The 13,670-nt window shown below is 40.9% G+C and overlaps 1 protein-coding gene across 2 annotated transcripts in view; it reads right to left on the bottom strand.

The window, feature by feature from the left end:
• Positions 1–748: 748 nt before the first annotated feature.
• Positions 749–13,670, bottom strand: part of ubash3bb (ubiquitin associated and SH3 domain containing Bb) — a 44,036-nt gene continuing 31,114 nt past the window's right edge. The window contains exons 2-14 of one of the 2 annotated variants that reach the window (XM_086215994.1): positions 13,112–13,165; positions 12,090–12,276; positions 11,817–12,015; positions 10,405–10,574; positions 10,076–10,284; positions 9,567–9,711; positions 9,341–9,467; positions 8,038–8,157; positions 7,866–7,958; positions 7,634–7,778; positions 6,834–6,940; positions 6,568–6,677; positions 749–5,495 (exon numbers count right to left, since the gene is read on the bottom strand). In XM_086215994.1, the coding sequence (XP_086072120.1) occupies positions 5,358–5,495; positions 6,568–6,677; positions 6,834–6,940; positions 7,634–7,778; positions 7,866–7,958; positions 8,038–8,157; positions 9,341–9,467; positions 9,567–9,711; positions 10,076–10,284; positions 10,405–10,574; positions 11,817–12,015; positions 12,090–12,276; positions 13,112–13,165 (1,804 nt within the window). In that variant the 3' untranslated portion in view covers positions 749–5,357. The remainder of the gene's footprint in view (positions 5,496–6,567; positions 6,678–6,833; positions 6,941–7,633; positions 7,779–7,865; positions 7,959–8,037; positions 8,158–9,340; positions 9,468–9,566; positions 9,712–10,075; positions 10,285–10,404; positions 10,575–11,816; positions 12,016–12,089; positions 12,277–13,111; positions 13,166–13,670) is intronic. The other variant, XM_086215995.1, reaches the window with a different exon arrangement.

Below are 13,670 nucleotides of genomic sequence, written 5' to 3'. Positions count from 1 at the left end.
TCTAGCCACTTTTGGGGAAGGACTGGCGGCTTTTCACCCTCCTGTCCCCTAATCAAATAGCAGCTTTCTCCCTGTAGGCTTTCAGAGGGAAGAAGCTATATTGGGAGGCCTTTGGGATCCCAGGGTGGATTTGGATCGTGGTCAACTCCAGGGTATGTAAAAGTTGCAAAATGCTGGGTCACAACTCAACTTGCATTAATGCAAAGGTCAGAGGTCAAGGTTACATACAGGACTGCTTCTCCTTGTGTTTTCACTCAAGTCTCTTTTCCCTCCCTCCAATCTTTCATTCTCCTTTTTCCTCACCTTCCTCTCTCTCACACCTGTCTTGTCTCTCCCCCTCTTGGACTTCTATGAACCACAAAACCCTTAAGATCTCATCCTCCTGATCTTCAGCTGTGATCTGAGCAGCCTAAATACGACTTCACAAGACAATGTACCTCCCACCAGGCCTTGTTAGTCCAACCCTGTCCCCTCTCTCTCCAGCTGTGGATCAGAGTCAGGGTTGGATCCATCTGGAGCTTTGTGCCATTTCAGAGACTCGGTCGTCACATCAGCAGCTGTCCTCGCCATCATCAGCTCACCTGGCACAACCTTAATCTGTTAAACACACTTAATCTCAGTCTCATGCTTGATGCTTTGGTTTGTTGTGGAGTGACCTGGCTCGTGTTACACTCCTAAAAACATCCTCAAAGGAGAGAAATGCTCAATTACCTTGATGATTTTGGCATTAAAAAATGTTCACAAGGGCTCCATGTCTATCTAGAACTTTATTTCAAGACATAAAATGGCAAAAATAGGTATTCAGAATTTTTTATTTGAACTTCTTTACAATATTTTTTAGCAAACCAAACCGATAAATAACCCGTTGTTTTATGCCGTTATTGCCATGGAGACAAATGATGCTTTATTTTATATTCATTCACACACAACACAACTGTTACCACATACAGTGGGATAATACTTAGCCCTGAAAATATGAAAATATTGGAGCTCTTTCAAAAGAAAAGTGTCTTCTATACGCTTCATATACACAAGAAAAAAAACAATCAATCCAACCTCATCAGACACGAAAAAACAAGTCATTTTAAATTAATTGCTATACAGGTTTGGTGATATGTTCCAAAAATAAATTATAGGACAAGAACGACATGGCTTCTTCCTCTCTGTGTCTTTTCAGATGCTGTCCACTCACACACTGACTCAAGCACATCAAAAACTAGGTTATGTGATTAAAACGACATTTCTATCACAGCACTATATCTCTCAGCACCTGTATCATTTGCATCAGCACAGAAAAAAAATTGGGGTTTGTGAAGTCAATTTTTGAATCAATTTGGATTAAATCGTTGATCATTTAGTAAATAAAATATCGGGAAAAATCTGAAAAGTGATCATCACAAGTTCCCCGAGCCAAAAGTGTGACATGTTCAAATTCTTTCTTTTGTCCATCCAGGAGTCCAAAATGTTTCCTTTTCTGTCATACGTGACAAAAAACTCATTTTAGTGGGGAACCAGCAAATGTCTGACATTTTACGTTAGGACTGAAATGGTTAATCAAAAATCAAAAAGTTGGCTGTTCATTTTCTGTGAAATATCCAATCGATTTACTGTTGCAGGTGTAATTTTCTTTCATGAGCTGCTCTTGAAGGCTACTTTCACGCTGCAGGTCTTGATGCTCAATTCAGATGTTTTCGCCCACATTTAATTATTTTTTGGGAGGCTTTTCACATTATTTCTTGAAAGTAACCTCCATCTGCCTGTTGCGTGAACTGCTTGTGGTCCTGAAGTGAGTCGCATGTGCAGGAAAACAACATGATGTCACACATAGCACTCAGTACGTGGAACTAGAGGGGGACATAAAGGCCACAGATGTGAGCGTTTCCAATTTCATCTTTAAATTATTTCGAAGGTGTGTCCGCCATGTTCGTTTTGTTACAAATGCCCATCTAGAATGATGCGAAAGTGGCCTTGAGTTCTGATACGTTGCATGGCTGTTCAGACCGAGTTTAAAAAAAAAAAAAAAAAAAATCAAATCTGTGTCTGATTTAGGACCACATGTGAAGGTGGCGCAAATCAGCTTTGAAAAGATTAGATTCCATGTGATTTGTGCTGTTTACATCATTAAAAAATCCTATCAAGGCCCCGTGAAAAAAATGTTATTCAGGCCACTTGGACCCGCCATGTGACCTTAGTCTAAATGCTTTCTAGTTTCTGAGATGTTATTATTACTTATTTCAAGCGAGGCCATTTCTTTGTAGACCAATGTTAGGCAAATAACTGTCAATTAAATGAAACTTCCTTTTTTGCAAAACCATGTAAAAAATAAATATAATGGCCTCATCTGGACCATCTATTGAATACTTGGAAAAAAGAATGAAATGGAATTTTGAAACATGTTAATGGTCACTAATTTGGCAGAACGGCCCTTTAAATTCACCACTCGTATAATCTAAGAGACACTGTGACATCACGGTTGGTTGTGGTGAAAGGTAAGGCAGAGCACACTAAAAAAATCAGGTTGTATAAAAATATAGAGATATATAATGAGTTCACACTTGAGTAATTAGCAAATCAGTTGTTAGGTAACGTACATCCTGTAGTCCAATAAGAAACAATAATGTTACACAGGAAGTCAGTGTAACATTATGCTAATGAAGCTAAGCAACATTTAATCCACGTAACATTTCGTAACTTGATAAAGATTGTGGGTTTTCCTTGTGAAACTAGTTAGACTTGCTGTGCTAAACCTGGGCTAATGTAAGACTAGACAAGTGAGCAGCAGCAGGCGCAACTGAACCCTGTTTTACTTCTCAGTCTAGTGAGATAAACTATTAATGTTTCCATAGTCCCTGAACACATCATAAGGACATGGCCCAAGTGTCCTTAATAGAAGCTACGCCCTGAGCTAAACCTGCTCTTCTTAGTCTTCTCCCAGATGTGTTTTCAACTCGAGGTCTCAGTTTTAGACCTCCTGCATGAAATATTTGGTCCCGTAAAATGGAACACAGCTTGTGGTTTACAATTTTAAAGTTTATTTGTAGCGTCTGTAAGTTAATTGACCATAAACAGAAACAGCTGGAAGATGTAAAGCCACAGTTTAATGCTGACTGGATATTTAAGTGAATATCTAAGTTATTATGCCTGACTGTTATGATTAACACTCTGACAAGTAAGACTTTAAAGATCTCCAGGAACCTGCCTTAAAATGAAAATGGATTAAAACATGAAACTTGAACGTCGTCATGAGCTAAATGTGTGATGAGACCTTGCACACCTTCCATTTCTGTTTCCAGCTGATGCAGTTCACATTATTTGTAGCTAATACTATAACATGAGGCACTCACAACACACACACACACACACACACACACACACACACACACACACACACACACACACACACACACACACACACACTCATCAATGGAACACTTGTCATATAAATGAGTCTTAAATGCACCTGAGATATAAACCATAAGTTCTTGCATGCTGTTAAAAGCAATGAGCCACCATTTAAAATTTAAAGAAGAAAAATGTTCTTGTCACATTTAAAACAAAGGTGGATCAATAAATAGAAATGCAACTGGAAGACTTTTTAAAAAAAAACTATTTACAGCTACTTTAAACTCTCGGAGTACGTACACCAAACCTCAAATCAAGAGAGCTACTATATGATTATCACGAGTGCAGTTTGTGCTGTTTGATTAGTCTACACGAAAGGTAGAGGGGACACTGCTGTGATGATTGTGCTACAAACGGAGTAGGCAGCATCAAGGAAGCCCCTCCGATGAAGAGCAGGACAAAATATGAATCTGAATCTAAGTGCAAATTCTTTAAAAAAAAATTTTAGATGTTGTGGGCAAAATATATATTTGTTACGGAACTTAGAGCAAGGCTAAAAGGTCAATATCACACTGTCGAGGCAACAGAGGCTCTGGGGGCAACGCTATACTGCAACAGGTTTAAGTATAATTGAACATCCTTCATATTAAAGCCTTTCACACATGGCTCATTAAGCTAATTTTTGCCTCTCCCATTTTGGATAAGTAATGTAATGGTGCAGTTTTCCAAATGTTATCAGGCCAAATGGATCAAATTCTGATCGTAAACGAGACCTGAGGTTTGTGTGATGCTCAAAACAATGAACCCACTGTTAAACAGCTACAACGGTAATCATGGAGTAGACTGCTGTGGGGCTTATAGCATAAGCTATCCACGCTTGAGTATAATGTGAGTGTAATAACTCTCACTGCCAGAGGATGGAGACAAAAGCACAGCTACAGCGAACACTACAGCTTTAAATGTTGAAAGTTAACATTTTTCACTTGTCATTGTGTGTTCAAGCGATTGGGAAGCAAGTTAAGACTTTTCACATGACGACAACACAATTAACATCCAGGAAATCTGCTCCATTCTGCTCTCAGAATATAGAAAAGTAACAAACGACCTTGTCATCATCTTATATTACATAGTAAGTGAGGTATTTGTATGCAGAGCAGTTACATTTCTTATATTTCATCATAAATGCTGCCATGAGGACAGCTGGTGCTCCTCCTCTGGACTTCTAAAAAGTGAGATTATCCTTGTTTGACCCCTGCTCAGAATGTCCGCCCACCACTAAAGTCAGAGCTTTTCCAGTTCAGTATGTTGCTCTGTAGTCCATGTCTAGATGCATGCTATTTTACACATGCCATAGCAAACACAAAAACATGATAATATGCTAATGCTAACGTGAGCATGTTAGAATGGGTTAATTTAGTACATATGACAGGCTGCATTGTCAACGGGGTATTTTTTGACACATGTGACACTCAAAGGTGGGGGGCCTCCATATTTACTACATACTACACTCTGTATTTGAGTGGTGGAATTATGAGCATGTTTTTATTGTCATTAAATACTCTGATAATGAGCAAAAAAGTAGTGCTCCTGGCATGAACTGTTCCAAGATTTGAATGCATGCCGACACTGAAGTGCTTGACTCAATCCCTGTCAGCAGCTTTTGTGGTATTATATCTGTTACATCACTACTGCAGTGCTGCTTACTGTATAGAAAATAATACTAATGACGCACAGAGGCAGAGCATGCTGCTTTCACAAGACTTCCTGAGACTGACAATATCAAATGTATGATATGGCAAAGCTCTCCATCTCTTTCCCTCACACACACACACACACACACACACACACACACACACACACACACACAAACACACACACACACACACACACACACACACACACGCCCAGATAGACCATTCATTGCTTCGGTTCCAGTGTTTGGGGGGCTATTGGTCTGAAACATGTTGCTGCAGTCTGTGTGAGAACACTGATGAGGTTGGGGGATTGGACGGATGTCATTCTTGCTGAAGTGTTTCCCTCCAGTCGAAGGTGTGGTTTGGTCCATGTGTGAGGGGGAGGATGGGAGGGTCCACTAACTGCCACACCCCTGTGTCTCCCTGCTCCTCACAGGAGCAGAGGCCCAGGTAGGGGATCTGGAATCCAGGAAGAAGAAGAAGAAGAAGGAATTGGCTTATAGAAGAAATATAAAAGATAAAAGCTAAACAGGCTTTCCCACCTACATGCTATTTTCTTGTTGTTTTATTGTCAAAGCTGTGTGCTGTGTGCATTCTGTAGCTCAGTGTGACATGGAAAACACTTACATTAAAATACAATCGATAGACATGTCTTCAGGACTGACTGGAGGAAACTTGAGTTATGGGAGCGGTTCTGTATGGTGACAGTTCTGTACTGACAAGCTTGCCAAACTTTAAACATCCAGGAATCATTTTTGTACAGTAGATGTGACTTTTACTTACCTAAATGTCACATCACGTCAAATTAACTGCACAATAAGTTAAAATATAGGAACTATTTAAATAAAAGTTGCAGCTTCAGAGTGCTCTCAACTACTGGCTTCTAAAAGTTTTACTGTAACTTTAACTGCAACTCACACAATGACTATCAAGCTGCAATGAATTAAAACTAGCAATGAATTTCCTGAACTTGATAGGAAAATGTTTCCTGGGGTGATTTTCACATCTTTTTCCAATAAGTTCACTCCTGCTGGCTTCGCTTTTCAGACCCGGATGTGACCCCCTTGGTCTTAAGAGGGTCATCTAATTCACATCACACCCACAAATTACAGTGATGCTTCAAGCTTCAGGAAGTTGGTCAATCAGAGGAAAAGTGGGATTTTGGAGGTGGGGTGGGGGGGTGGGGGGTCTTAATGAGACTGGAACTATTATTTCTTATTCAATTCAATTCAAAGTTCTTTATTTCAAACCACTGACGAAATACCACCACTAGACAGGCTACAAATAACACAAAACAGAAACCCAAACGTAAACACGCACACTAGGCTTGAAAAGTTATATTAAAAGCTTAAAAACTGAAAACTTATGTGACATTTTTGAGGCAAAATACAAACTGATATCTTCACACATCCAGCCAACATAAGCAGAAAAAGAAGGAAACGGCTGGAAGTCATGGAGCATGCCCAGGGAAGTGGGTTGTTCAATGGACAAAACAAATCTGATGGAATAGATAAAAAGATGCTAAGCGGACCTTTCGTACTACTTGGATGAAGTCTTTGGCGCTCTGAGGGCCGCGACCCTGCAGCTGGCGTGTGCAGGCCTCTAAGGAAGAAGCGTGGGCTACAATCAGCACGTTGTTTCCTGCAGAGAGTGAAAAGCCAGGCGGGAAGTAATGTCAGGAGTGGACAGTGGACCCCCCCCCCCCCCGCCTGAAAAAACAAAAAAACAAACAAGAACCCAAAAACAACTACCTAGCTTCCTCCAATTGCTCCTGGAGCTCAACTGTTGGACTCTTACCAGTGTTTTTGCAGTCTGAGAGAATATCTTTGGTCACTTGGTGACTCCGACTCATGTAGCTCTCGTAGGATTCTGACACAGTGAGCTTGCTGACTGGAATCAGAGGTCTGTGTGAACATGAATACCAGTTGGTGATGGGAAACCCTAACACAACAAAATACACACTACACAAGAAAAAACTAGGTACGGTTACGTCTGTTGTCCTGTCTAAACATTTCATTTTATACAAATAAATTTAAATGACGAGGTCTAAAGGTGAATAAACAGCTCTTTGTATTGTCAATGTCAGAACAGAAATATTTTGTTTGCCATGTAAGTAAAAGAAATATAAGTAAATTAAATTCTCTTGCAAATAAACCCCCGAGAAGATTATTTTGCACTGACTTGCATTTTACCGCCAGGTAGAAAAGCCCCAGGCAAGTGTGGTGGAAAGCAGATGATGTCAACTTATAAAATGGAATATTAGGGTGAATGAAAGCCGTTTAACGCAAAACTTCAGACCAATCAGATCAAAGGAAGGACGAGTGCATCATCGCTGCAGGATCCTGACATGGACAATCATACTGACTTCACAAAAAAATCCCCTTTAACGGATCAATAGACGGCAAGCATTACTGCATCGATTGGCCTTTCTACAGTATGGCTGATGGAATTATCAAGGTAGAGAAAATACAATACTGTCAAAATTTAAGATACCAAATAATGAACTTGTCAAGATGTTTTGCAGATCACACGTTCATTACCACAAATTAATATTTGTATTTTATAAATTCAACTACACAATGAGCTGTTTATGTTACCTGTATGTTGTGTCCACACTGAAGTGGGCACCAGCCAGGTCAGTGGGAGGTATCCATGCAGGCAGGGAGTTCCCAGAAACCCACTTCGTCCATTCAAAAAGTCCAGGCTCCACTCGCACCTTCAGCTTGCCATCCTGCTGCAAACCTACTCACAAAAACCCTTCTTCAGTTGAACCCTTTGTGGAGTCGATCGCTCTCATTGTGACAAATGTTTCTGTGCGACCTGTCTCACCTCTCAGGATTTCTTGTGCAGTCTGAACACATCTCAGAGCGGGAGAGCAGTAAACAAAATCTATCACTGTGTTGCTCTCTAACAGGGCCTCACCTGCAACACAGATTAAACATGAATGGAATTCAACAAGCAACAACACTTTTCACTTGAGTTTTCTAGTCTGGTGACATACCCACTAAGCGTGCTTGTGTGCATCCAAACACAGTGATGGGAGCATCCATGTCGTAATCTCTCTGTCCTCCCCACAGCGGTAAACTGGATGGCATGTTCAGGTTGGAACGGACATATCTACCTGCGAAACACAATTCAGGGAGAGGGATAATAAGAGCGCAGCATTGATTGAGGTACTTTGGTTGTTTTGGATGAGCTCACCTGGTGCAGCTGTGACACACTGGACAAGCAGAAACATCATATTTGTGTTAATTCAGGGATGAGTGTGAATATCTGCAAGTCACTGGAATCGGCAGTTATTGCTCTTTTTAAAGACAAATATGTATCCGTCTCATTTAATGCTATAAATATGTAATTTATGGACATTTCCGCATGTTTTTAAAAACATAAGTGGAGTGTGAAGCCAAACCCTAAAATGGAAACTGTGCGGTTTGCCATTTTGTCATGGTTTTGGAATTCACAGTGGTTAATTTAATTCACTATATAGTGCATTGTAAAATATCCACAATGCATAGCAAATTTGAGAAGACATATCACGTACCCTACATTTTACTCCCTTACGATGCAATGCAGTTGCGTGCTTGCGAAGGAGAATAATAAAATGCAATGGCTTCACAAGCTGTCACGAAGGTTGTTTATAAATGTGAGCAAAGTTATGTCAGCGAGTTGTGTCTCTTTAATACAGTTAAACTAGCTTTTGTACGTTTATAAACTGCTGTAAATGGACAAACTTTGCCACGACTGTATTTGCCTTCAGGTTAATTAGCACCTGCAAGCTAATGGTAACATTAAACTATCAAAAGAACGGAGAACTCACATGAATATCCAGTGAGACTTTTGATGAAATGAAGTTTGGAAAATCCCCACTTTAGTGTCTGAAATCTTATTTTGGCGCTCCATATATAGCTCGCTCTGTCAGACACACTAGAATAGTCAGTGAGTGAGTGAGTGGATGGTTTGAACACAGCTTCAGAAAAACTTTGAACCTATGTCTACATGTATTTTCAGTATCTATGTATGTTTTTATCCAGATAATATCAGGATCTATCAATTATCAGCCAAACCCATTGTAAAAATATTAGAAGATCAGATATTGGAAAATATTCAATATTGTATGTTTTATGTCACCAGTCAGCATGTTCTTTAGAAATACCATCACGGTTGAAGAAGAGGCAACTGCTAACATTTTGGGAACGATAAAACTGGGACATAATCTTGATCACGGTAATGATTCCCAAATAAATAAAGAAGTAGCTGATTTTGTGAGCCACTTTACAAAGTAATCTGTGTGTACCAGCGCTCACCTTTACTGTCTGAGCAGAGGGAGAGCCAGTGTTTACCAAAGACCACGTCCATCCTTTCACCGTGCCGACAGACAAAAAGAGTCCGCTTGGGCTGCCGAGAATGACCGCCACTCATTCGCAGAACCTGCTGGAAATACAAGTCATCAATACGATGTAAAAATTGTACCAAAAAAAAAAAAAAAAAATAGCCTGTCATGTTAATACTTTCATAAAAACACAACCCTACCTGCATTGGATGACAAATGAGACTGAGGGTGGGCGTGTCTCCAGGACTCGTGTTGTCAGGGCGACGGCTGTCCAGCAGACCATCGAACATCCCTCTGTCTTTAGCGGCCTTGTCAGATGGCCCGCAGCTGAAGAACGAATGGGAGCTGTGGCGGCAGACATCGCATATGAAGCACAAATGACATCATTTCATTCTTCCTGCATCAGTAGTTGATCAGTTAATCAGCACAGACTTATGTAACTTCTGTTAAATCAAATAATCATAGTTTTTCTTTTATTCACTTTGAGTTAAATGATGCTCATAATCCTCATTCAGTGTTTTTTTAATTTTTTTTATTTTCATCAACAGTTATGCGACAAACACTTTTACTTATTACCCCTCCTGGAATTTTCTTTTGCTGTTCACTGATGTGATTAGATGTTTATATGTGAAGTCCAATCCTGGGCTGCTGCTGCTGCTGGTGCTTGTCATATTTTTGTTTAAGGCGATCTCAAGTGTTGTCTGCTCACCCATGGAAGACCCAGGTGTCAGACTCGTCAGCCAGGCTGATGTAATTCTCAGGCAGCAGGCCAGATAACCCGCTGGTTAGTGAGGTTCCGTACACCCAGCCCTCACTGGTGCTACTCTGGTCCACTGGAGACATGAAGACAAAATCCCCTGGAACCAACTCCAGCTCATCCTCGTTCTGTGGCATGTAAGGGTACATCACCCGCAGGGTCTGCAAATGTGATGTTGAGGGACGTGGCTTTTACTCTCATGTGTGGTACATTTGATGCTCTGCTTGTGAAACTTCTGACAGCGACACGCACAAAATCATTCAGTGTGACTTATAGGTTACCTCGTGGTTTGCAAAGCGAATATCCCGTGAGAAGAGGACAGCCAACCAATCACAACCAAGCTTGACCTCGATGCCCTTGGCCAGTTTCTCCAGTGAAGGAAGGTGATTGGTGGGGAAGTTGTAGGCCAGAGTTACATGGAGCTGCTTCTTATGAGGCTCCACATGCACCTCTGGATTAAGAATGAGATCTCAGATCAATCTTACTGTTCCATGTATCCTTGTGAAAATGATCCTCCACAAGAAACTGCAGTTTGGTGGGTCTAGCGATTAGATGACGTGCTCGAATACGGGAGTGCTTAACCTTTTCTACTTCATGGCCCACCTTCTCATACTTATATGGGACCATTAACAAAAAAAAACAAAACAAAAAAACAAATGACTCTTTGTAATGTATTATATTCCAATGCAATAATTAATTCAAAACGTATAAATAAAATCCAATATCAATACTCCCTGTTATGTATGGTGGGAGGCCTGGAATTATTATAAATATCATAAAAACAGGTTCTTTAAATTTAATGAGTCATTGCTTAAAAAAGGATCAAGGTTGATTTTTGTTATTCTAAAAATGTGTGTTAAGTGAAAAGAATGAAATTTGCAACTCCGGTCCCACGGTGAAAAAAGTTACAGAAAATTGATACCGATGAAACACAGGCTTCAAGGTTTAAATAGTTATCTAAAATTAAATTAAATACATTGAATTTGCCCAATGAAATCAAACTTCAAAAACACATATACTAATACTATTAAACTGAGGGTCTCATATTGAGGATTTTTTTTTACACTGGTGCTTTTGATGATGATGTTTACGGTTCTGAAAATTTGGTTTCAAACACATCTTTCCATTGTGTTTTAAAATCAACGTTCGACTTCACCCAAAAAATAAATTCCATCGCCAAAAGCGAGCTTCAACTTGAAAGCATTGTGCAGCCTGCTAAACAGCGCTCGTGGCCCACCCATGGGTCACGAGCCAGTGGTTGAGCAACACTGCTCTAATGCGTGTCTCTTTGCCGTGAAGCAGACATTTGACAGGGCGTCAACTCTTAACAGCGCGGTGGTAATCTGAGTTGACACTCAGCCAGGGTTTGGCCGTCAGTGTCATGTCTCTCTGGTCACACCATCAGACTGAGTGAGTGGTTTTAGAACTCGACATGACCACCAATCATTTACTGTTGCTGCTGTGAATAAAGCAGGTCACTAGACATTAGAGGAATAATATGATGAGGGGAAGATATTCTGTCTAGTCAGTCATGCAGCTAAAATCCTGAACAGGATCTGTAATGGTGCCCCTTCCTAATTAAAGCAAATGTTTGTTTTTGTGTGTGTGTGTGTGTGTGTGTGTGTGTAACGCATTATTGTGAAAACTTACAGAGTAATAAATACCTTTCTCTCACTACACTCTGGGTTCCTACCTGCCTTCCTGGCAGCCTCTGTGGCGAAGTCGGCTGCAAACTGTTTGAGTACCTCGGCCACCTGCTCCTCCACGAAGAGACCAATGAAGTTAGAGGATGTGTAGAGTTCTAATGGCAGCGGGCTGGGAAAGCGACCTCGCCACTGCTGCACGGTGGCCTGCAGGGCCTCGCAGAGAGCCTCGACTTTATGGTCTGCACACTGAATAGACAGACACGTCTTTTAATCCACCGGCCCTCATTGAAGCTCAGCTGCAGTTCAGTGCAACCACTCACCATGAAGAACTGGCACAGGGTGATGTGGGGGAATATGTTGTGGGCTTTGTTTTTGCCACATGTGACCCGACTCTGTTGCCAGAAGTGAGAGAGCTGGTTCTGCAGAGGTCCGCTGGGTCGCAGGTAAAGGACAAACTCCCTGGGCAGAGGGTCATCCAGGAAGGGGTCGTCCACGTGGGAGAACAGCCTGAGGGAACAGGAATGGAAACACTTAGTTGAGACATTTCATTCACTAAGACAAATGTATTCAGGGTTTTTCAGCTCATGCCAATATGCGAGCAAACTTTACAGCGTCAAAGAAGAACTGGATGAGTACAGCTGGAAGACCAGAACACACAAGCCAGGCACGTCTAAGCTACACAGAACCGAACTGGAACGTACATTCTAAGGCAGAGGACCTTCAGGTTTGCCTTGGTTGCTTTTTGGTGGCAGTACAGTAATGACCAAACTCCCTGGTCCTAATTTAGGAATCCTGGATTTATCCTTTGACCTGTGCAGTTATTAAGCACTTACTCACTAGCACCCTTAATGCTGGACCTGGGAACTGGGAGCTGGCCAAGAAATATCTCAGGGTGGGAATCAAAAATGGCAATCAGAATCAATCACAAACTCACAGAAGCCACACCAGCTGTGATACTACGACAGGAGTGAGGCCGATTGTTTTTGCTTCAAGCCGTTTTTCAACATTCAAAATGAGGAATTTGAATCGATACATTTCAAATGATACCCAACCCTGATTATTTTTGGCTTAACAAGAGTTAAATATGCTGGTTCTTAGTCAATATTGAATATCAGCTTCTTCTGCAGGGAAAATAAAAGTTGGATGACAATATATAATGTGCTTGACTGCTCTCCAAAGACACCTTTTCCCCAGGAGAGGGCAGTGTAATACACCACTATCCCCCTAACTAGTGAAGTGCTTTTGTGTATAATCTGTGTTTGTGTGTGTGTGTGTGTGTGTGTGTGTGTGTGTGTGTGTGTGTGTGTGTGCGTGCGTGTGTGCATTTGTTGTCTGAACTTACCAGTCACATGCTGCTTGTACACTGCGACCTCCAGTTGATACCAGAGCTTTCAGTCTGTCAAACATATGAGAGAAAGGAAAACAAATCTGATTATGTCCTCAGCTACTCTGGGAAAATTTCGAAATGTTGTGAAATCAATTCCAGTGATTTCTGAATGACTCTTCAGGACCATGTTGATCTTGCTCTCTGTTCAGCACTTTTCTGGAAGCACATGGCTAAATACACACAGAGAGTCGACTGCACGGGTGGAGCGAAAGACACCTCCGTGTTGACTAGAAATGCATTTTTCTTCTAAGTAAAGAGTCGGAGACAACATATTTGGAAGTTGTTTGGTGTTTCATTTTCAGTGTTGTGTTACCCAAAAATCTGCAAGCTGCTTTTTATTACTATGATCAAATTTGTATTTACAAAAATGGAATTCATATTTTTCCAAGGCTGTTGTCAGGTAATCAATCATTTCAATATGCAACCCACTTCACTGTGTATAGGATTTAGTATAGGTCAGTTTATCTATTCTAAATTGTGAATGAAAGTATGTATTTTGTACTGTTTTACTGTC

The sequence above is a fragment of the Aulostomus chinensis genome, chromosome 10, assembly GCF_037954235.1.
Source record: "Aulostomus chinensis isolate RoL2024-O1b breed Wild chromosome 10, RoL_Achi_v1.0, whole genome shotgun sequence".
In the NCBI taxonomy this organism is placed as follows: Eukaryota; Metazoa; Chordata; class Actinopteri; order Syngnathiformes; family Aulostomidae; genus Aulostomus; species Aulostomus chinensis.
This window is presented reverse-complemented; position numbering and strand designations above follow the sequence as displayed.